This window comes from Nuphar pumila, chromosome 13 (genome assembly GCF_984573655.1).
Source record: "Nuphar pumila chromosome 13, dmNupPumi1.hap1.1, whole genome shotgun sequence".
In the NCBI taxonomy this organism is placed as follows: domain Eukaryota; kingdom Viridiplantae; phylum Streptophyta; class Magnoliopsida; order Nymphaeales; family Nymphaeaceae; genus Nuphar; species Nuphar pumila.
In genome coordinates this window covers 88933867-88959300 of record NC_143261.1, presented here as the reverse complement: position 1 = coordinate 88959300, position 25434 = coordinate 88933867, and the positions used below count along the sequence as shown (strand labels likewise).

The 25434-nt window shown below is 36.2% G+C and overlaps 1 protein-coding gene across 1 annotated transcript; it reads left to right on the top strand.

Annotated features, from left to right (window-relative positions):
- The first annotated feature begins 1454 nt into the window (after positions 1 to 1454).
- On the top strand, positions 1455 to 13310 carry LOC149819072 (uncharacterized protein At1g51745-like). The gene is made up of 3 exons (XM_089983967.1): positions 1455 to 1773; positions 9726 to 10750; positions 11724 to 13310. The coding sequence occupies exons 1-3, from the start codon at positions 1592 to 1594 to the stop codon at positions 12812 to 12814; spliced, it is 2298 nt and encodes a 765-aa protein (XP_089840093.1). The 5' UTR covers positions 1455 to 1591; the 3' UTR covers positions 12815 to 13310.
- Positions 13311 to 25434: the final 12124 nt, after the last annotated feature.

Here is a 25434-nt window from a genome sequence, read left to right as displayed (position 1 = left end):
TTATTTACTGGGTATCGTCCTGGTCTGGTTCATGTAATCCTTACAGGACCCGCCTGTGGTTTCTCTTATGGTAAGCCCAATTGAACCCGGTTCTAGACCCCGTACCATCATCTCAAATCAGGTATGGGTATGGTTTCAGCTGAGTCCGAACCATACCCGATGACACCCCTACACATAAATAGCTACTAAGACACCATACCATGCACTATTCAGTCCCCCGACTCCCCCCATCTACAATTACACAGGTTAAATCAGTACCATATTATTTTAACTGCATATGCACCGACACCTAGGGATGGCAGTGGGGCGGGGTGGGGGACAAGGTCTCCACCCCCGCCCCGCCTCAAGATTTTATCCTCCACCCCCGCCTCCATCCCCGGCCGGGAATGAATTTTATCCTCCATCCTCGCCTTCATCCCCGTTTCATATCCTCCATCCCCGGTTCAAACGGGGATGAGGCGGGGCGGGGATATTGCGGGGAAAAGTGGTCGGGGCGGGGTTGAGGCGGGGAACGGGGCGGGGAAAAGTGCACGTCCATCCCTGCCTCCACCCCCGGACGGGGATGGATTTTAACCTTTGTCCCCGCCTCCATCCCCGTTTCATACCCTTCATCCCCGGTCCCAAACGGGGCGAGGCGGGGCAGGGCCCCGCTTTCCCCCGGTCCACTGCCATCCCTACCGACACCAACACATGCAACCTTTATAATTACATCAACCACTGTAAATCCCTACTTTCTCTTTCCATCTCTCAGGTAAACCAACATATTGAAGACCCAGTCACCTGTGAAACCGACTCGGCTGAGACAGCTCAAATGACACAGATATCATTTCACACAAGACAATCCAACAGATGAAAATAGATTAGCATCTCCATCCCCAATGACCACTTATGAACCGATTCATCCGAGACGATAAAACCGAGTCTGTAAAAAATCTGGTACGGGAGTATCTTTCTATTAATAAACCAAAACCCCAATCAAGAGGGTTCACTGCTGTAAATAGCTTTGGTCAAAGAGTTTGCCCTAATTACCTCCGCTAATACCCTAATTATTTCCTTGGATTAACCCTAACCCTAGATGGGTTTGAACCTCTGGTTAAGAAAACCTTACTCAGGTCCGGCAGGTCTAGCCCCTCCCTCCCTCTCCCTCTCTCACACTGCAATTTTCTGTGTTCTCTCTCCTCCCCTGTACATCTCGAAACTACGGACAAGAGGAACAAAAGAAGAGGGGAAAGAAGGAAAGAACGAGAAAGGCCGAAAAAAGAAAATAAAACCCTAAATCTCGTTGGGACAATGTTTGGAACTCCGGAGACATCGCACCCATGATGAAGAAATCTCATAATTTCACGATTCGGATGATTTTATCAGAATTTGGACACCACCCACATCGAGAAAACGACTCTACCCGTTGGATTCAGAAACTGTGGGCCTTATCCTTGTAGGTTTTGGGAAAACTATGTGTTATTTTCAGAGGTTCGATGGAGGATGAGCGGATGAGCAGCGGTGATTTTGATCAGATCTATGTGAACGTGAGTTTTTTTTTAAGGGAAATAGGACTTTGGATTTGTGGGTGTCCGTGGTTTTGATCGGAGAGATGGGAATTCCTGAGGGGGAGGTGATGGATTGTAGCGTGGGTACCATAGTTTGGGTGAGGAGGAGGAATGGGTCATGGTGGCCGGGAAGAATTCTGGGGCAGAGCGAGCTCTCAGCAGCGCACTTGATGTCGCCGAGGTCGGGGACGCCGGTAAAGCTTCTTGGAAGAGAAGACGCGAGCGTGTAATCTCTCTCTCTCTCCGTTTTGTACTATTAGCTTGCTCTATTTGTTGGATGTTGTTTGAAATGGTTGGTTTGATCATTATCACTATGTAGAGTCTATACTCCATAGAGTTGGGTTCAGTCAGATTGTATGCGGTTTGTGCTTGTTTTTTGGTCCAAAATATTTCGAATGATTTGGTTCCATCAGTAGCATCATATTGAGCTTATACCTCTATACAGTGAGTTCAGGGTTTATACTTTGTGTGTGTGTGTTTTGTTTTTAATTTTCTTGAATGTTGTGTTGGTTGAATGCTGAGAATGGGTTTAGTCGTTTATTTGTTACCTGCTGGAATTTGGTCTCGTCTTCAGCATAACTTTGGTATTTCACTTGATTTTCTGTCTGCCCTGAATTGAAAATGATGCAAAACATGGCAAATTTGAGCAATTAACATGTTGTGGACATTGTACTTTTTATTTGATCTTAAGATCAGCGATGCTTACAGTATTGGAAATTGTTCGTTGGTGTTACTACTCTCATAGTTTGTTCTCTTGTTTCATGCCAAGTTATTTCTCTGCCATCCACTTTCTTTATCTCCATGATTGAGTGAAATATAGAGTTGGTTGCAGAAAAAAACTGTAGAAAAACATCCTCTGCCTTTGTGTGGTTGTTGGAATACTAAATGTCTCTCGAGTTAATTGTGGAAACAATTAGTTTATAATGGTATTGTGTAAAGTAAAGGATATTATGTGGTGCATCTGCCACAACTTTTATGTAGTGAGCTTGAAAATCAAACACAAGTTATGATTGTTGAACTAACCCACCCATTATATGTGTGGGTCAATAGTGAAAGTTATCAGTTAGTTTCTAACTGTTGCACGATGTTGTGTGAGGAGTCATGAACATTTGTGTTTGACTACAGATTTGAAGTTGTTTGACTTGGTTTATTGCGGGACTATTGTAAGGGATAGCCCGTTTGTTTGTTAGCCCATGTGAACTTAATTATATTTTTGTTTTGTTCATGAAGCCAAGCACATTAAGATCCCTGTAATTGTCTGGGAGGATAATCACTTTTATTCTATACTTCTTTGAACCGTGTATACTTTCAATTCTAGTTAGCTGTCTCATATGCTTGCATAATTTTATGGATTGAAAAGAAAATTGGATAAGTTCTATCTGCAGACATTAAGGCCTCCTAAAAGGACCATCTAATTTCATTGAGTTGTTCCAATGAATCAAAACTTCTGGTTATTAGTAAGCTTGCTTTTAAGGAAATTGGATTGTAAGCCATATTCTCGTTTGTCACATAGACATTTCATTTAGCATTCATGTGTTATGTTAAAAATGATGGCATACATGAAATGAAACAAGGGTGAACAAATATAATGCCAACAAAGGGCTTATACACACACAAATCGAGGTTCAAATGAACCGATTACAATCTCGTACGAGATGAAATATAAAACAGCAAAAAGGCATAAAAAGCCTATTGGAAAAGAGAAAGAACTTTTATATATAATACCAAAATGCTTCAAAGAGCAGTGTTTTTCAATTAGGGAGTGAGGCTCTATTTATAGCGCCTCACTCAAGAAGTGGGAGGCAGTCCAACAGTCACTGGACTGCCTTCCAACGTTAATATTTATGACCGTTGGGAGGCAGTCCAACGACAGTCATAATATGACTGTTACAAGGTTTTTTAAAAAACAAAAAACTAAAAAGAAAAAGAACTAAAAAGAAAAAGAAATATTACACTTAAGTCCCTAGTGGACTGTACTATATACAAAAGATAGAAATACCCTTGTCAGGTATTTGTATACATATAATTTTAACACTCCTTTTCAAACTTACAGTGAAATCAACGAAAGTTTTCTAAGAAGATACAAAAATCGAGGCAATGGGAGAGCTTTGGTGAAGAAGTCTGCAATCTGAAATTCGGACTGGACATAAGGCAACATAATAGTCTTCTTCAAATATTCTTAGCGAACATAGTGACAATCCATCTCAATATGTTTTGTTCGCTCATGAAATATGTGATTGTTGGCTATATAGATGACACTTTTGTTATCGCAGCATAATTTTGAAGATTCGGAGACATCAACACCCATATCAGAAAGTAGTGCTCTCATCCACATGACTTCAGTGGTTGTGGTAGTCATTGCCCTGTACTCAGTTTCTGTAGAGGATAAAGACACTTTCTGTTGTTTTTTGTATCGCTAAGACATGAGGGAATCACTTAAAAATACACAAAAGCCAGTAGTTGAGTGACGATTATTGAGATTTTCTCCCCAATTAGAATCAGTATAAGCAATAAGATTTAAGGATGAGGAAGAGGATAAGAATAACCCTTTAGATATTATTTTCTTGATGTATCGAACTATTCTTAATACTATATTCATGTAGACCGTTGTGGGCGCATGTTGAAATTGACTCGCAGTGTGTATGGCATGCACAATATCTGGCCTTGTAATGGACAAGTACATTAATGATCAAATAAGTTGTTGATAAGGGGTTGGATCATCTAATAACACTTTATCTTCAGCTCGCATTTTCGCATTTATCACTTCAGAAGTGTCAGCATTTTTATATTAGTGATTCCTGAACGCTCAACAATATCAGTTGCAGACTTGATTTGAGATAAAATGTATCCTCTTAGTGAATAGACTACTTCAATGCCTAAGAAGTATCTCAAAAAACCAAGGCCAGTCATATCAAAGGACTTTTTAAGCAAAATTTTAATATCTTCAATTTCCTTTTGATCATTCCCAGTGATTATCATATCATCAACATACAAAAGAAGAATGATCAATGAGGTACCTGTAGATCTCACAAAAAGATAAGTGTCAGTGAAACAAGATTTAAATTCAAGTTTTAACATTGTACCACTAAACTGATCATACTATGTTTTGGGGCTTGTTTAAGCCCATATAGGGCCTTTTGAAGACAAAGAACCATGTCATTGTCAATAGTCAGATCAAGGGGAGGATCCATGTATACTTCTTCATTTAAGTTTCCATTTAAAAATGTATTCTTAACATCTAACTGATATATCAGCTATTTTCTAATGGATGCTACTGCAACTAGAGTCCTAATTGTAGTCATACGAGCTACTGGAGAAAAGGTTTTATCGTAATCTATACCATATTCTTGAGAATATCCTTTTGCAACTAGCCTTGTTTTATATTTCTCAAGAGACCCATCACTTTTTGTTTTAATTTTAAACATCCATCTACACCCTATTGTCTTCTTTCCGATAGGAAGAGGTTGAATTGCCCATGTGCAATGCATCTAATTCAATTTTCATGGCTTCAATCCATTCTTTTATATTTTTAGCTTCGTTATAGTTGGATGGTTCATGATAGGAATGAATGGATAGAAGACATGCCCTATAGTTTGGGGAGAAGAATTCATATGAGACAAACCTACTTGGAGACCTATGTGTTCATTCCGACCTTCTAACTCTAGTTTCTTCAGTATTTGTTAGTTGATCATATCTTTCAAGGGCACATGGATGTTTCCCATTATTTCGTCTGGAGTATTGAAGAAGATCATGAGATGGCTCACTACCTGAGTCATTAATAGACTTGAAAGTTTCAATATTATTACTAATACCTTTATTGGGTAATAAATTAAATAAAAAATCCTACTCGGGTTCTTTCTTAGGAACTTCAAAATCAAATCTATTGTCATTTTCTAAAAAAGTATCATTTCTAGAAACGTAAAGTTTATCATAATATCGATATCATTTTCTATTATCAACATAACCAAGAAAAACACATTTTATGTTTTTAGGAGAGAGTTTGTTATATTTTTCAAAAAGCACGAAGCATTTACAACCAAATACCCTTTGTCTTTTCAAATTAGGAGAAATTTTAAAGAGATTTTTAATAAGAGATTTGTTTTTCAATGTTTGAGAAGGCATTTTATTTATTACATAAACTGCGGTTAGGGCAGCTTCGACCCAAAATTGTTTTGAAATTTCTTTTGAAATAAGTAGAGTTCTAGTAGTTTCAATAATGTAATGATGTTTTCTTTCAGAAATCTCATTTTGTCGTGGGGTCCTAGGACATGATTTTTTAGATATAGTTGAAATTCATTCGAAAGAAACTCTCTCCCAGAGTCAGAGCGAAAAACTTTAATATTTGTTTTAAATTGATTTTTAACAAGATTATGAAAGTTTTTAAAACATGAAAAAACTTTGGATTTGAGTTTTATGAAGTAAATCCAAGTATGTCTACTAAAATCATCTATAAATGTAACATAATACGAATAACCACCTTTTGACATAACGGGAGCGGGACCCCATACATCCGAATGCACTAATTCAAAATTTTCATGTGACAGAGCGGTTTTAGATCCAAAATGTACCATTTGCATTTTTTCAAGTATACAATCTTCACATACAAAATTTTTATCTTTACAAATTTTTTTCAAAAATGAAAAAAGAGATAATTTGGATATACTTGGATGTCCTAATCTTTTATGCCAAAGATCCAGATTAATGCCTTTGATATGATTGCAAAATGAGTTTTTTGATAAACACAGAAAATCTATGTAGTAAAGGTCTTCTTGTCTATGGCCTTGCCCAATCAGCTTCCTTGACTGGTGATCCTGCACCCAACAAGCTTTAGATGAAAAAAATACTTTACAACCGTAGTCAGAAATTTAGGAGACCGAAAAAAGATTTAAATCTAGTTTGGGAATAACTCTCACTTTTGGAACAAATTTTTTTTTTGAAATATCATCAAGGTTTCTTATGCTTTTGACTTTTAAAGAGGTATCATTGGTACTTGATACCAAGGTTTTAAAACCCGTGACTCGGAACTCGACTCGTTCTTTATTGACTCGTGACTCGGCGGGTCAACTCGGTGACTCAGACCGGGTTTTGTTAACTTTTGATTTTAAAAGAAAAACAATATATAATTTGTATCAAACCATGTTTTTCAGTAAACATATAGTCTAAAGAGTTGACAATAAAAATTGCAAGTTCAGAGTAGAAAAAGTACAAACTTCTTCATAACAAGGTTACATGGAAAGATCAAGTTACATGAAGAAACTTCTTCATAACAAGCATGTCTTTGGTATTTAATGAAGGCCCCATGTAACTGAGTCTAGAAACATACTTAAACTCAAATTTCTAAATAGAATGGTTTAGGAATTTCAGCTAAACTTCTCCAGAAGACACCCTAGCTTTTGTTAGCTCTCCTTTGATCCTTTCTAGTGATCTCACCTCATTGAGAACAACAACACATCATCTTGCATAAAAAGCCAGATTGAATTAGTTGCAACAAGGTAAAACAACAATAAGAGAATGAATCACCAGAAGAAATTCCAATTATGACCAAGGGAAATGTTGTCACATGGATACATGTACAAGCATACTGTACAAGATCAGCACAACTGGTATGATATGGGTGTTTATGTCAAAAAATAAGGATGACAGGGTACAGATTGTTATGCACAGGTGTGATACAGACTTTGTACAAAAATGTATTTTTATATACAATGAAGGATATGATATGTGTTCATAAAACAACACTCAAAGGCACCCAACACCAGAACATGAAGTACAAGCACCGATACGTGTATGCTTCACTTTTTTGTTAGATCTTTGAATCATTTTTTTTGCCAATATGTTTAATCAACACATAAAGATTGATAGATTATTGTATCTTTGAATTTATTATTAAATTGTTATTTTGAAATACCCAAAAAATCAAATTTCAAATATCCCAGAACTCGGCCGAGTCAAGGCAGGCCGAGTCAAGGCGAGCCGAGTTTACCCTGCTGGGTTGACTCGCTGGAGGGCCGAGCCGAGCCGAGTCACCGAGTTGACTCGGCGAGTTTTAAAACCATGCTTGATACACATGAAAAATATGATTTAGTGCAATCGGATAAGGGAGACTCATTGTGAGTCATGTGAAAAAAGGCACCCGAATCTAAAATCCAAGAAGTTTTACCTGGAGGAAAGGAGGAAGAGATGGCGGCGCCGGATGTAGAAGGGGTGGCCTTAAGAAATTGTGAGACTGCCTCTGCTATTTGAGCAAGGTTTAATTCATTGTAGTTGCTCCTTTTTCTTGATTCTTGAGATTCTTCACTTATGCAGATACTTTTTTAAATTTGGGACACTCTGGTCTTATATGCCCTGGTTCCTTACAATAATAACGGATAATTTTACTTTTGTATCCTCCTCCATCATGTCCTTCCCCATTGAACTTCTTCTCAAAGTGAGGTGGTTTATATGTTTTCACAAAGTTTCTGGGTCTTGCCATGATAAAAACCTCATCATTAGACTTGTGCATTCCAAGTCTTGTCTCTTCCTAACAAAGTTGAGCAAGGGCCTCACTTATAGAAGTAGCAGTGACCCTATGAAGTAAGAAAGATCTTACTTGCTCAAATTTCGGTCGAAAGCCATAAAGGAAAGAGAAAAGATTCTCTTTCGATTTGGGATCTTCTTGTATCAATGGCCGAACCTTCCCATTTTTGTTTTAAATAGCTAATTCATCCCAAATAAGAGATAAGATACCGTAAAAATCTCTTACACTCTTATCTTCTTGTTTAGAATTACGCACCTGATAATAGAGTCTAGCCTTATCCTTTTGGATAAAGGTACCTTTTAGAAAGTCCCATGCATCACATGCCTTCTTGAACTTGATAATATTGGTGGCGATTTTAAACTCCATGGTATTCATAAACCATGAGAGTATTTGTGCATTACTTGCTTCCCAATCTTCCATTTTATTTTGATATTCTTGCAAGGCTTTCTCCTTTTCTTCTTTGGACAAGGCCTTGACTTGATCTCCTTCTCTTCTTGTCAAAATGAGTTGTGGTTCACAAGTAGAACCACTAACAAAACCCCATAATTTTTTACCCTTGATGTGATTTTTCATCGCCGTTGACCACATTAGGTAATTGTTTTCGTTGAGCTTGTAAGTGATGACGGTGGCGGACTCTCTTTCTCCCATGATGAATACTTGAATATTTAAGTAGAGGATCAAAGGAGCGAAGAATACTTCTTCGCTTGAAGTAGATACGTGATTCACCTTCTCTCAAGAGCCATGCTCTGATACCATGAAATGAAACAAGGGTGAACAAATATAATGCCAACAAAGGGCTTATACACACACGAATCGAGGTTCAAATGAACCGATTATAATCGCATACGAGATGAAATATAAAACAGAAAAGGCATAAAAAGCCTATTGGAAAAGAGAAAGAGCCTCACTCAAGAAGTGGGAGGTCGTTGGACTGCCTTCCAAGCCTTCCAACATTCATATTTATGACCGTTGGGAGGCAGTCCGATTACTAGTTGGACGGTCTCCCAACAGTCATAATATGACTGTTACAAGGTTTTTTAAAAAACAAAAAACTAAAAAAAAGAACTAAAAAGAAAAAGAAATATTACACTTAAGTCCCTAGTGGACTGTACTACGTGCAAAAAGACAGAAATACTCTTGTCGGGTATTTGTATACATATAATTTTAACAATACATGCCTCTGATGGACATGATCAACACCATGTCACTTATTTCATCTATTCCTTTTTATGACCTTGGTCCTTTATTTTTGTATTTACTTGCACTTTTTTCCTTTAAAATTATTCGTTGAAAGTATGTTACTTTCAATTCTCAAGTTGGATTTATTATTTGAGGTGAATTAGTTATGGCATAGAGTAGTTGTTCAAGAATTTGCAATTAAAATCATATTGATGCTTTCTTACATTACATTCAGAATTTTGAATACACATACACATATCTATATGTATTTATGTGTGTGTGTGTGTGTGTGTGTGTGTGTGTTTGTGTGTGTGTGTGTGTGTGTGTGTTGCCACCATGTCCTCTCATCCTAGTTTTGCAAAGCTCCTGTGTTTCACCAAGTGCGTTTATGTTGTTTCCGTATCAATTCCATGCCTATGTGCTGCAGATTCTTCAAATTAAAATCTTATGTCACATAAATGTGCAATGGTTTTACTCTTCAGAGATTGGTACAATCTGGAGAAGTCCAAGCGTGTGAAGGCATTTCGATGTGGTGAGTTTGATGACTCTATTAGAAAGGCTGAATCTTCCCTGGGCATTCCAGCAAGGAAAAGAGAGAAATATGCACGTCGAGAAGATGCCATTCTTCATGCTCTCGAGCTTGAAAAGCAGCAACTCGAAAAGAAACAACAAAAATTTGCTGGTATTTCTAACTCTATGGATGATAAGAGGCTTCCTATTGTGAAAAAGGACTTGGAGCACTCTTTTCCTTCAAATAACAATTTCAGGGAACATGAACCTAAAGGTATAGCTAGATATATGAATATGAAGTCACAGCTACTTTCCAGAAAGATGGGTTCATCCTTGAATGAAGAATACAGGTCAAGTCCTATATCTATACGAAAGATTAAACAGCCTAACCAAATACGCTGGGAAGATGATAATACTGAAGCCATGCCTCGGATGAGGGGCCTACAAGACTTTGGACTCAAGACTGCATCATCAAAGAGAAGAAGTTCCTTCTCAGCATTTGAAGGTAGCAGAAGAACCCTTCCATCTGAAAATCTCGTTCGTGCTCTCTCTTCCAGTGGTCGTGTCTCTGGAACTGCACATCTGATAAGCAGCAAGAGAAGTTCTTTTGCCATAAAAAGGAAGCGGTCACATGGTGGCTCAAGTGAAGAATCTCTTGTTAGGAGACGTGATAGGCGACGTACTCTTGTCCAGGTATTGCAAAGTAGTGCAAAACTACCAGTATGCCAAGCATCACAATCTGATGGTGTGCGTTTGCCTATTTCAATGCAAGGGGAAACAGTGCGGAGGGATACTTTGGGCTCTTCAACAGGGGGTAAAAACCCATCATATGATAGTATGGGCTGTACTGTTCAACCCCAGTTTGGGGCGGGTAACTCTCTTCTCTATCCCAGTTCATTGACAGAGAACAGGTTGATGGATGAGGGAGAATCTGATTCTTGTGAGCAGGATTCCTTTAATCATGACATGGAGGAAGAGGAGGCTGCCATGGTTTCAGGTTTGGCAATAGTTTTTTCTCCATTTATCCAGAAATACTTGTGTGTTTTGGTGCCTGTTTATTGATTCATGTTCTGCTCCAGATTGTCCACACTTTTGAAGTTTTGAATATTTATTTAATATACAATACGTCCTATCCAATTTGAGCGTGAACTCAGTATAGACCATATTATTCATGTTTGTTTTATAAATCCAACCCAATAAGTGTGATGGCTATAGTTTTTTTATTAGAGAACATCGATTAGATGAGGAAATTTGTTAGGTTTAAAAAAAAATGAAAATCAGGTGTATATATTTTTCACCCAAACTTTTCAATAAAAAAAAAAACAAATTTTCTCATCGAAACAATTCAAGCCAAAAGCATGTTTTCTAGTAAATAAACAACAATAATCACATCTACAACAGATTGATCAAAAAACACATTCAGCTGAATTTTTGAAGTGTGTGTGTTTGTCTATATATATAGCGATGCAAACATGCTAAATGGAGTTTTCAAGCTGTATTTTGAAATTCTGACTGTTCAGATGTGATCTACATACTTGATTTTATAGAGACCAGCTCTTGGAGCAATTGATTCCGACACATGGGTGGGTTTTCACAAGATTCAAAAAATCAATGGTCCAAAACCTTTGTGAATTTTTGAGGCTCTAAATATTGTTTTTTCATCGAAAACACATGATTCGGGCATCAATTCCTAGTAAATTGACCATGCCGAACACATCTATGGGGTGGGAATCACGAGAAAAGCACCGGAAAAGCCGAAAAAACCATTTAGCATTTTTGCATATAATATATGTATATATCACAAGTTGGTGACTGCTCGTTACCCATTTAGATAATTATGTCATGCTAGTTTAATTTTTTTTTTATGATGTGAAATCAGTGTCAATAATTTTATCAGTTGGAGCCAGCATTTCTTCTTCCATCCTTTTCTTGTTACCCTGATCATATTTGTTATGATCTGTTCTGCACAGATGCCTCTCAGATACTTGCTGTACAAGGATCAAGAAACACAGAAAGATGTCATAGATACAGTTCATCTGTTTTCCGAGTTCAAGGGCGGCCAGGAAAGGTGAGCAGTGATGATTTTGATGACTCAGGATATTCACATTCTGCATCTCAGTCGCACCCTTTCAAGCAGCGTTCAACCAATGGCACCAATGGTGTGTCCAAATGGCAGTTGAAAGGAAAGCGAAACATGCGAAATCTAAGCAAGAGGTATATGGATATACCTAGTGGATGTGCTGATGAAGATTTCTATGAAGCAGGGGAGAGTATAATGAGTATGAATTCAGGGCCGTGGTTTTCTCAGGAAGCTTTGGGTGGTTATTGGGAAGAATCGGATGATTGCTTTGATCCAAGGTTTTATGCATCTGAACTTGACCCGATGTATACTGAGCATGGTCAAGATGGGATGTTTGAATCCATGCTGGTCAATGTCGACCTGATGGTCCAAGCAATCTACCAAGGTGAGCATGTCCCACTAGTTTCTTTGATGAGCAGATTGAATGGAAAGGCAATAATTGGACATCCCGTGCAAATTGAAGTCATGGAGGATGGTTCTTCTGAGCTTCTTCTTGCTGGCTCCAGTTTCCATGATGATATCAGTGAGAAAAATGAAAGTGCACCACTTCCGCCTGTCTGGCGAACAGCAAGAAGAACAGCAATGCAACGAGTACCCAGGTCCCAGCGCTCTGCTCAGGAGAATGAAGTGAGCTTGGTACAGTATTCATCTCTAGAGTCTAGACCTCTGCTGAATATGGCGAACACTGCAAATGCTAATCACAGTAGTGGGTCAAAGAAATATATTAACCATGCTCGTCGTGTTCCAATGGGAACGAAGTTGTCAAGAAAGCTTTTGAAGAAGGTATGCTTATCTAACCAGAAAACCAGGATGCTTTCATCATTTGCTGCTGAACAGAAAGCCAATAGTAAGAATGGTGGTCCAGAAGGGTCAGCACCTCTAGTAGCAAGCATCCCTGTGAATGCTGTCTTCGATAGGTTAAAAAAGTCCTTTGGTGGCGTGCCTGCAGCTCATATAGCTGTGAACAAAGATGCTGACTAGGAATCTGATGGATGGATGGGTATAGCAGGGTTGGAATTCATCATCCCTTTCTTGTATCTGGGCCTGGTTCTATGGCTTCTAATATATGATTGGGACCCCTTCAACACACTGGAAAATCTCTAATTGCAGTGGGATCTGCATCACTTTGGGGTGAAAGTGGTCCATCTCCCACAGTCTTTTATAGGTGATTCTGATCAATCAACTATTTTAGAAGGTGATTGTTTCATGTTCTGCAACATGATTCATCCTGTAATTTTATTTCGGCTTAGGAAGAGTAGGTGATTTACTTCATTTCCGTAAGCCTGACTACTCGGGGCTATAGCTGGTTATTCACTGCTTTCAACTACAAAGCCTTTCTGTATAGTATTAGCTGAAAATTGGTCCAAAGATCAAGCTTTACATGGATTAATGGACTGGCTGACTTCTTGTAAATTACTGCAACACTTTTTAGCATATTGATCTAATCTTAATCATGCTTCCAGTGCAGATTAACTAATTTTTGTTATTCAACCATGGTTGTAAGGCTCTCATATGTAATGTCTATGTGAACAGTATGTCCAGTTTTGCCTAAGCATTAGATATATAAAAGTCTATCATTTTGGGAATTCTTACAAAACAAATTAAAGCATCATAATACCTGAAAATTAAGTTTAATCATTAGATAAGAACGTCATGGTAATTAATCCCTAAGCATTGGTTTAGTTGCTTAAATAGTAACCTGTAGTAGCTATAAGATTTGCTGCACCCTAAAGGTTAATTTGTGTGTGTGCATGTTTTCCCTTGCATGGTACCTCTCTGATTTGAGTTGTTTGTAGTAAATCAAGAAAGGAATCTAAAATTTGAAGTTGGAAACCTTCAAATTTGTTTCAGAGTGCCTTTGCACATGATCCAATAAATGGCTTACTAAATAACTCCAGGTGTGGGAGCCACCATATGGGAAATTTTTGGCCTGTGTACCACGGCAGAAGGTGGGGAACAATTTCATACGAAATAATCTCATAATCCAAATTCTATCAAAGATTGATTCACATGTTTGCTAATGCTAAATTCTCCTATGAAGCTGTATGCTTCCCTGGATGAGAGTATTTTATACCTTCGGAAATATGCCTTTGGGATGTATGTCCCCCCTTCCAAGTGCTGTTTTAATTAAGACCTTTTTCTCTTTGGCACTCGACGATTTCTAGAAGTTCCCGTTTTTGTCGTTGGGGTTCCAAGTTGCGTGAAAGCATGCAAGACTTTGAAAGGCAAGCTAGGGTATGAACCCTATAGGATTCAAACCCAAGACCCCTTGGTTATGATAGTGTGACTTAACCATCCAACTCTCCCATTCCACCTCAACAAAAAGTTACGAGGTTCATGAATTCTAATTGTTGTGTGTCATGAGCTGCTCACGCTCACGATTACCTGCAAACATGTTGAACATAGCAGAAGTATCGATAGAGTCCATTGACTTGATTACTGCTTCTGCATCCAAATATATCCGTCTTGTTGGCTCCCAACTTAAAAGACAACATATTGAGCATGCTGAATGCAAATGCAAGTCTACTTGATTCATGAAAATGGGAAACTTCGTGAGAAACAAAAACGAGAAACCAAGGTGTTTTTTCCTTTTTCTATCTTCATGCAAAATGAGAAATGAAACAAGAAATGCGTGCAATAAAGGGTTTTTTTTTTATTTCAACTTATATGTTAAAAAATGAAACAAGGTTTTTAATAATTGTCTTCTGCTATTTCCATTTGGAAGTGGGAAACAGACGAGAAAAACATCAACTTTTTTCCCAGGCATTCCAAATGCTAATAAAAACAATTGTCCAAACACTTAAAATTTTCTATACGAGAAATTTCTCCACCTCCACAGGTAGAGAAAATTTCCATATAAAAAGTTTTCCGATCTGGGGCTTCTCCCATGTCAACAATCCCCACTCCCCAACTGCATTTGGGTTGTTGCCTTGGCCCTTGGGAGCCGCACAGGAAGGTGATTGTTGACGGTTGTGATCGCAGTTCCCCTGCTCCAAATAAAACTTGACTCTAAGACTCCAGCCAACAATCAGGAACACTCAGAAACGGCGTGCTTTTCTAAAGTTCGCTGGATTCCATTACTGAAGCGTTATATATCAGGTGAATAACAGACTTGAAGTTCATGTAATAAACAGAAATGGAAGCTAAAGAAGCTGGCTTTCCCAAACACAAAAACAAGCATTAAACTATTTCCCCAGCTTATTCCACAAATTAGCAGCTCTTTGAGCTAAAACATTACCAGTTCTTCATGTTATAGTAAACAAATGAAGAATAACAATGCAACCCCATCAGCACAAATAATAATCATATCAAATATTGCATTTTAGGTTTCATAAGTTTTATTATTGTTTATTCCGGTGTTTTTTATCACATTTTTTACTGAACAATTATTCAAAATTTGCCACCAACCGGTGCTCCAATTGTCTGGTAGGAGCAGCTAGTGCACGTCACCTTGTGTTGACGTTGCAGGTTCAAAACCTAATGGTATAGTTATATAACTGGTAAGGGGCTGCCTTTCAAAAAGAAATTTATTCCAAATTTGTCACCATCCACTTTTAGTTCGTTACAGTACACACACGTGGGGAAGGGAGACCGTCCGACTAAAGAAAGGTACAACCCGTACAAGCCACTTTTAAAATCATATTTAAAAACATTTTCTGGCAAATCCGACCTCATGAATATGATATTCATGATTAAAAAAACTAAGACTTACTCTTATTGTGAACTTTTTTTATGCATAGATTTATTTTTATCAAGAAAACTTCAAAAATTTTAAACGACTGATCTTTAGCACATTATAAAATCCTACCTAGACATCTAAAAAACTAAAAATGAAACTACTGTCCTATAAAAATGGCGTGTTCTAGCAAAAACCAACAAATATGTATTCTAAAATCCTCCCCAATGTCAAAAATAATTGATTCTCAACTTTTTAGGACAATTTGATCCTTCACAGCATTTTTGTGTGAACCTCTTAAACATTAGCACAAATACTGTGAACCTCCAAGTATAATTAAAATTACCGAGGAGATTCATAACATATTTACGAGGACCTTCTAATGTTCACACAAACATGTTGCATACCTTCGAATATGGATAAAATCACCGAGAAGATTTGTGATATATTTGTATGGACCTCCCCACGTTTGCACAAATATGTTGTGAACCTCTAAATATAATTAAAATTATTGAAGTGATTCACAACATATTTGAATGGACCTCCCAACGTTCGCACAAATACATTGTGAACCTCTGAATATGGTTAAAACTAACGAGAAAAATCACAATATACTTGCACGAACCTCCTCACATTAGCACAAATATGTTGTGAACTTATGAATATGGTTAAAATCATCAAGAATATTCACAATATATTTGAGCAGACCTACTTATATTCGCACAAATATGTTGTGAACCTTTTCACAACATATTTGTGAGAACCTCCTTATATTTGCATAAATATGTTGTAAACCTCCGACTATAATTAAAATCACCCAAAAAAATTCACAACATATGTGTGCGAACTTTTCACATTTGGAGAAATATATTACAAACTTTCAAATATGGTTAAAATCAAACTAAAGATATTCACATGTTATTTACGTGGGTCCGCCGACCTTCATACAAATATCTTGCCAACTTACAAAATATTAGAATCAATCAAAGAAGTTTCGTATAGTATTTATGTGAACCTACCAACATCTGTACAGATATCTTGCAAACTTCTGAAAATTAAAATCAAACTAAGAAATTTACATAGACCTTTTAACATTCACACAAAATATTTTAACATCTTATAATTATGATTTCATACTCATAAATACTTGTGTTTTTTTCCGACTATGTTGTGAATCTTCTTGATGATTTTAACCATATTCAAATATTCATAGCATATTTGTGCTAGTGTGAGGAGGTCATTGTAAATATGTTGCCAATTTCTTTGATGATTTTAACCATATTTAAATGTTGAGAACATATTTGATCGAACGTGAGTAGATTCACACAAATATGTTGTGAATCTTCTCAGTGATTTTAACCATAGTCAAGGGTTCACAACATATTTGTGCAAAGTTTGCACAAATATGTTGCAAATCTCCCAATTTTGATTTTAACCATATATGAAGATTCACAATATATTTATGTGAATGTGAGAAAGTTCGCATAAATATATAGTGAATTTTCTTAATTTGATTTTAACTATATTTGAAAGTTCACAACATATTTGTGCAAACATGAAAAAGTTCATACAAATATATTGTGAATCTCCTCAATGAAACATATTTTGTGCAAATGTGAAAAAATTCACACAAATATATTGTGAATCTTTTCGATGATTTTAACCATATCGCAGTATATATATATATATATATATATATATATATATATATATATATATATATATATATATTAGGTCTTGTAATTTGGGTATTTGAATAGGATGATTGTGGTCATTTTATACATGTAATAAGGATAATAGGGGTCAACAGCTTTTGAGGTTTATTTTTAATTTTTTATATTTATAAATTCCCTAAATAGTTAGAGGCTCTATGGTCAATATGACCATAGATGTTGGGGCTCTCCAACGGTCACAAATGTGACCGTTGGGGAGCTCCCCAATGAATCCTCTTGTGTGCATAAAAGGGGTTGTTAGCCTCTCCTTTGAACTATGTTTTCTTAAGCATATTTGAAATAATATGTTTTTTTATACTTGGCGTTCTTTCTCTCTTTTGAAAGGTTTATGTATTTTGCCTATAAGTGGCATTTGTATTGTGTGTACACATTTGTAGCCTCTTTGAGGCATTGTTGTAGAGCACTTGTTGTTTCATTATATGGTGTCGGACCTTGAAGTTCTTAAAGGTGTGTGGTGTAATATCTGAAATGTTTTGAGGTTTTTCTTAATTTTTATAATTTCAGAATAATAGAATTTTTTAGGCATTATTCATGAATTTTGAGTTTACAATTGCGTTCATATTGAAATTTTGAAGAGAAAGTTCTTCGTTTCATAGAAAACAGAGTTGATTTGAGTTCGGGGCGAGCCTAACAAGTTATGAAGGTATTTTAGTCATTTTGAGAGAGTTACGGTGGGCGATATTTTGGACCCGAGGGACATTGTCATCTATTTTTATGTTGACTTAGCCAGTCAACTGCATAAGGGTCATAGTTGACCCATTTTTTATTTGACTAATAGCATGTTTGTTATTCTAGAAGTTGACCAAGGGTGAAAATGGGTATAGGGGACCAATTTGGCATCATTTTGCATGCAAGGGTATTTTAATCTTTTGAGAGATTAAGTAGCCACCCAGCTTAGCCAACCCCAGCAATTCAGACCTGCCAAGATCAGTAGAACTCAACCACATGGCTGAGCTCCTTAAACGACTTGGTTAGGGCAACTAGGCTTTGGATCTAGTTAGCCTAATAGAGGGCTAACTAGGGACCAAAAAGCCCTTTCTAGTTAGATTTCAAATTGGGTTTTAGTGGATCTAATTTAGGATCCAACCCAGTTCATTTCTTTTTAAGAGGCCCAATGTCTCTCAACTCCTTTCACGAATCTACAATCTCTCATTTCCCTCCCTTCTCTCTCATTCCATAGTCATTCTCTCTCCATTCATTGTTGGAGTTGTTGGAGTGCTTCTTCCTCTTTCATCCATCCTCTTCTCCTCGTAGCTGCGTGGTGGAGTTGTGGAGGACATTGCAATTTGGTAGAGCTGGAGTGGAGTTGCATAGTGGATGCTCAAGGACCAACCAAGGTAAGTTGGCCCTCTCCTTCTCTGTCATTGTCTTCTTCCACTTCTTTTCTCGTTTCTTTTCTCATTTTTCTCCTTTGTTTTTCCTTTTTTGGGTGTCCTCAAGGCGGAGGACATGTTACAACATAGTGGGCATTGCACGGGTCAGGAGTGTATGATTTATCGCGTTATGTGGACTTATACTTGTCAGAACAGCGAGCAAAGGCAGGAGCTCGACTTTCCTCTTGCGATAGTGGCATGCATAGGCACGAACTATGTTTTGTTGTGTGTGAATGCATTTGTGAAATCATGAAATGTGTATCATGCGTACATGATATCAGTGAAGGATGCTCATAACTGAGCCATTATTTTTCTAAATATTTATATGTTGAAATATTTCAGAAAATATATGAATTGTTGAGAGTGTTGAAAGGATTTGTTTTATATGAATGAGCATGCTGGAAGATGTTATTTTTGTATGATTTGCATGTTGGATGAAGGCATGGATGTTTTGTAAACATGTTATGAGAGATTTTTGGGCATTGTGTTTACAAAAAATCAAGTTTTTGATATATTGTTGAGGGTTTTGAGAACATAGGAGTTGACCCTTGCTCTGCAGGAGTCAACTCCCTACATGTTCAGGTGATTTAAGGTAGCCCAAGGGTTGACCCTCGATTTTGGAGAGTTAACTCTCAGGGTGTGTTGCAAGAACCTGAGCCAGTAAGGGTTGACCTTTGCTTTTCAAGAGTTCCCTTTCTATTTTGTTTTATGTTTCTGAGGCCCGAGGGTTGACCCTTTCTTTTGAAGGGTCGACCTTGCTTTTGAAGAGTCGACCATTTGCAATGCTTGTGTGTGTATGTTGAGCATACCCATGAGGGTCAACCCTTGAGCTTTAAGGGTCGACTCTTGTCGAGCTATGGTGTTCACCCAAACCCATGAGGGTCGACCCCTGATTGTAGGAGTCAACTTTTGCTGAGTCTTGGGTTGACCCTAAAGTGTTTGGGTCGATTCTTGCTAAGTCTTGGGTTGAACCTAAAGTGTTTGGATTGTTCCTTGCACTGTGTCCATGGACTCCAATGTCTTAAATAGTATTTCTTCAACTCTTTGACCCCAGTTTTAGATAAAATACATTTGGGTTTTTGTTTGTCAATCTATGAGCATGTGATTTTAGAAAAAGAAACTCATATTTTCTTTAAAGTTTTGCCAAAGCTTGTGTTGTGAAAATGATTTTGATATTCTTGAAAGATTGGATTTCAAAATACTTTAGAAGTGATTTTGTATTCTTGAAGGTTTCGAATTTACATATACTTTTGAAAATGCTTTCTGAAATCTTATAGCCTTACATATGTATATGTGTTCTTGAGAAAGTTTCCAGGTTTTAGAATAATTGCCAAATTAGTGTGCTTTTCAAAAGCTTTTGCTGAATCTAGAAAACATGCAGATTTATTATGTATATTTTGAAATGATTTATGTTATCTTTAATGCATCAAGATGTATATATATGTCTGTTGAAAATTTAGTATGTATGTACCTTGTCATGTTTTGAATTATGTTATTTTTGTACTCTCTGTTTTGGGAAAGCACCTAAGACTGTGAATCAAAGGAATTGACTTTGGCAGTTCAGGGATGACCCTTGTTGGTTCACAAGTGTAGGGTAGACCAAAGGGTCGACTCTTGTTCTTGGTTGTCGACATTCTAGGTTCAAGTGTTGACTCTTGGAGTCAACTCCTGCTTCCTAAGGGTCAACCTCTGCTTTTAACAAAGTCTACTCCTAAAAGGTGTGAGTCAGTCTCTTTTTGGAACAAAATAGCTTATGTTTTAGAAAGAGTCGATCTTTGAGAGTTGAGAGTCGTCTCTGCTGAGTAAAATGGCTTTTTGTTTCAGAGAGAGTCGACCCTGGCGAGGTGTGAGTCGACCGTTGCTGAAAAGAATATTTTTTTGTTCATGAAGAGTCGACCCCAGAGTTGATAGAGTCAACTCATTTGCACCTGATTTCATGATTTTGGTATTTTAAACCCGGATGAAGGTTGTTTAGCCTGGGTAATGCATGAATCAACCCTAAAATACGTTAAGGAACATGTGTGTGATGTGATGAAGGGTTTTATGCATCAATTGAGTTTGATAGTTCAAGGAGGGACCTGAATCATCTTGAGACACTAAATCAGATTCTCATGAATAAATGATCTTTAAATTTGTTTAGCATGTTGCATGTTCCCAGTATGTTTGAACCTAGTATGCAGATGTATTATGAGCATGTTTCTTGTTAAAAAAATACATACATACAATCATACATATATATATGTATATATATATATATATATATGTGTGTGTGTGTGTGTGTGTGTGTGAACATGTATGTGATTAAGTTAGGCCAGTATGCATACATGTAGTTATTAGGATTAATGATGTTATACATGATATAATAACCTTGTGTTGAATAATGTAATATAGCACTAACTTGTGTAATTAAGTTCACTTTCTAAATGATTAGAGATATGTAGGTCTAAGGTGACTACATATTAGTTATGAAGTTCATAAAAGGGTCAGTTTCATGAATTTACCTCTTATAATTAGATTACACCTTGGGAGATAATATATGCCCAAGTGTGAGCTTAATGTGGATGATGGTAAGGCATAGAAAGAACATGTTAAAGCACAATGGTGGCCCCAAGTATGCAACTAAGTGTTGGTACAAGAAATTAAGAATCTCATAAGTAAAGAACTTAAGGAAACTTGTTGGGCAAGGCCCTGTGTACCCAATGGTTATTATAAGAACTAAATTTATAATGTATGATAAGTAAATATGAAACAAGTTACACAAAAATTAAAAGTCATGCCTTGAAAGATTGGGGTGACCTATAAAGGAACTCAGCCCATTGAGTGAGTTAGCACTAACTCCAAGGATGTCGAGTTGGAGGTGGTGGCAGTTTCTAATAGGCCCCATCCTGGTCATTGACGGTGGACCAGTCCCCAACCATGGTGGCTTAGTGAACGAGAACTTTTAGTTGGAGGTCTTGACTACGTACGCTAGTCATAATGCACTACAACTTTTCAAGAAAATGAATGTCTTGACAAAGAGTTCTGGACTCTTGGTGTTGATGAATCTGGATGATCTTGGAAGATAATAATAAAATATGAAAAAAACACGTGTGTGAAAATACACCAAGTAGATCGATGAGCCTACAACGGCTCGAGCAGTGGTGCACCCGTGGAGAATAAAATAAAAAATAAAACAGTAAATGTAATGCATCATGTAGAGAGCAAAAGAATAAGATAAATAAAAGATCAATAAAACATGTTCATGCATATAGGATATGCACGTGTGATCAATCTCTTAGTTGGAGGTTGAGTCAAGTCATTCTCGCAGGGAGTCAGGAGTTTGAACTCATGTTGAGCCAAGAACTTATTTAGAATCTAGTTCGACCAATGACCTATTTGTGTCCACTATTGTGGGATGGGTGGTTTTGTTCCTTCTGAGACAGGTGGTTAATCTCAACCCTACTTCTTTTTCTCCTTTCAGGTACTCGTGGGAAGGCTCACGTTGAGGTTGATGGATGTTCAGGATTCAGACACTCCTAGAGCTAATTCTATACTCTTATATTTTTGGGACCACAATTGTATTTTGGATTGTTTTGTATATTGGGTCAATTGTGTATTTAGACCCTTGTATTCTTTTTGTATTATTATCCTATGTTGGGTATATTTTTGTAAATAGTATTAGTTGTTTACCAAGTTTTGATTTAGTGAACATTGAATTTAGAAATGATGGATTTTATAAACATCCTATACTTCATTGAACTTTTATATGAAACTTTGAATATTCAATGAATGAAATTGTTTTGTATTTTCTGTTGTACAAAGAATTCTCTTGTTATAAATGAGTTTTTTTATCATTTAGTTGGTTTCAAAAGAAAACTTTTTTGAATAGTATTCCTTCCGTTGTGTTCTAAAATAGCCAAATCTTTTTCTATATTAAAAAAATAGCTCAAATTTTTGTTAGGTTATCACATGTAGACTCATAAAGAAAAGGTGTTGAAAGAAGGTGTTGGAAGCTCGAAACCTGCAAAGAAGCCTAAAGCATATCTACATCAACTTGAAGCATCACCTCTTCTTCTTATCTCTCACTCTTACCACTCTTTCTCCTCTTCACTATGGCCAATAGAGAAGTTGTAATAGTTGTTCTCATCAAATTAGATGAAAAAAAATACAATATGTGGGTTGTGGCGATTAAGAGAATTCATAAGAGAATAGATATGTGGCAATTTGTTGATCGTTCCACATTGAAACCACAATCAATTATCACAAAAATAGTTATTGAAGAAAATGGTGAATCCAAGAAAGAGAATCTTAAAGGAATTGATAGAGAAAAGGCTATGATTGAATATAAAAAAACCTATAAATAGTGGAAAGTAGTCGTGCCAAAATACTCTCTCTTCATGAATAATATGCTTGAGGAACCATGTTTCAACATACTTGAATTTGAAAGAGCCGATGAGGCTTGAGAATATGTTAAACAAACATATCCCCCAAAAGATGTACCTCATAAGTGGGATTTCAAGGATAAAATACATAAATTACAAACAAGAACACAAAACCGTGAGAGAATATTATAGTACCCATAAGAGGATTTGGGATCAATTAGTCAAACTTGAGCCTATATGGAGAACTCTTAATAATGCTCAAGAATTGAAGAAATACAAACATAAGGAACAATTATTCTAATTCTTTAGAGGTCTTAGACCCGAATGTAAACAAGTTTGAGTCAATATTATTCATAGAAAAAAATGTTTTCCCTTACGTGAAGTTTTGACTCAAGTATGCATAAAAGAAACAAGATCAAGATTTATATCTAATTCTAAGGAGACAGAATAATGTATTGACTATCTCAAGACCGGGTGCCAATACAGATGTTTATAAACCACCATATTTTTCAAAACCTTACTATCGGAAGTCTAGATATGATGACAAGAAAGGAACTATATTGACTTATCATAATTGTGGAGAACCGGGCCATAATAGATCATATTATCCCAAATTCAAAGGAAGATAAGAAAAAAATGTAGAATCTATAGGAGCATCTCATGAAGAAAGAAGTGGGATCAATGAAGATTAAAAATCTATTAAAACCATATTCTCTCAAATCATGGAGGTCATTCATCCACTAATCAAGAACTCCTCTTTCTCTCTTTTTGATGATACAGTATCTACATCTTCACATTTCAATAATGTTTCTTGGCTTTTGAATTCTAGAGCCTCATTTCATATGACTCCACATTTCTCTTTGTTTCTCGAGTGTCGCATTAATTCAACATAAAGTAATGTTTTTAGTGCCGATGGATTCTCTATTAGCATAAAAAGCATTGAAACTTTTCAATATACTTCAAAATTCTCTATTCTAAAAGTTAGACTTGTTCCAAAACTAAATTTAATTCTTTTTTGTTGCATAAATTACTGACCATTGGTGTAGTGTCTCCTTATCCAAAAAGTATTTTGTGCATGATCTTAGTCTAGAAAGCAGATTGGGGAAAGACATAGAGAATGAGACCTTTACTACATAGATCATATTCTTCTTTCAAAAAACAATTTTTATTATAATGTTAAAAATGTAAACTTAACTTTATGACATCAAAGATTGAGACATCTTAGTTTATCAAAATTATCTCATGTACCCCATTTGAACAAATTTTGTAATGAAAAATTCAATTGTGAGGATTGTGTTTTTGGCAAAATGAAGGTTCTTTCCTTTTTTTAAAAGAACCTTCTCTTCTAAACCATTTGAATTAGTGCACTTGGATGCATGGAGACTTTCTCACATTTTATTTAAATGTGGTTTATCTCATTATGTGATATTCGTTGATGATTATATAAGATTCTCGTGGATATACTATCTTATAAACAAAAATAAAGTTTTTGATAACTTTAAAAAATATCATAACCTTATTAAAAATTCATTTAAGACCAAAATTTATATATTTCGCTCGGGGAGAATTTATGTCAAATGATTTCAAAACTTTTAAAAATAATGAAATTATTCACCAAAAATCATATACTTTACTCATCAACAAAACAGATTAGGAAAGAGAAAACATAGACACGTAATTGAAACTACTAGAACTCTTTTAATTTCAAAAGATGTTCCAAAACATTTTTGGGTTGAATCCTATTTGACAATTGTACATCTCATCAACTCACTTTCATCTTTTAAGCTTCAAAATATTTTTCCTTATAAAAAACTTTTTAAAATATCTTTTGATTGTCTTAGACTAAGACCTTTTGGATGTAAGTGTTTTGTTCTCACCAACAAAAATAATATTCTCTCCTAAAGCCATACCCTGTGTTTTCTTTAGATAAGGGGAGACTCAAAAAGGGTGTAAATTGTTTTGATTTCAAAAAAGACAAACTATATATATCCAAGAATGTTTACTTTTTGGAAAACAAAAATTTCTTTCAAAGTGTGCCTAAGCAAGACTTTGAGTATTCTTTTTTGCTTGAATTATTACATCAAAGTGGGGATGATTCTCTATTTAAGAATAATAGAGATGAAGAGCCTCAATCAAATCAATATGGTAAAAACATTGAAATTGAAGGACCTAATGTATTCAATATAGAAGATGTAAAAATAATAGTCAACCAAATGCTTTAGAAAAATACTTTACAAAATCAACAATCAGAAGGAGTTAGGAGATATGATAGGACTTCTAAACCTCCTGATAGATTTGTTTCATATGAATTTTTTTCACCACAATATAGGGCTTGACTAGCTAAAATTTTGTCATATTTTAAATTTGCCACATATAAACAAACAAAGAAATATCCCAAATGGATAAAAGCTATGAATGAAAAATTAGGAGCACTCGAGAAATCTATGACTTGAAAAAT

Bases quoted from the DNA above. Each gene is read 5' to 3' on its own strand.
- LOC149819072 (XM_089983967.1), top strand. From the start codon at position 1,592: ATGGGAATTCCTGAGGGGGAGGTGATGGATTGTAGCGTGGGTACCATA. The intron at 1,774-9,725 runs GTAATCTCTCTC...TTTACTCTTCAG, and splicing joins GGAAGAGAAGACGCGAGCGT to AGATTGGTACAATCTGGAGA. The intron at 10,751-11,723 runs GTTTGGCAATAG...TGTTCTGCACAG, and splicing joins GGAGGCTGCCATGGTTTCAG to ATGCCTCTCAGATACTTGCT.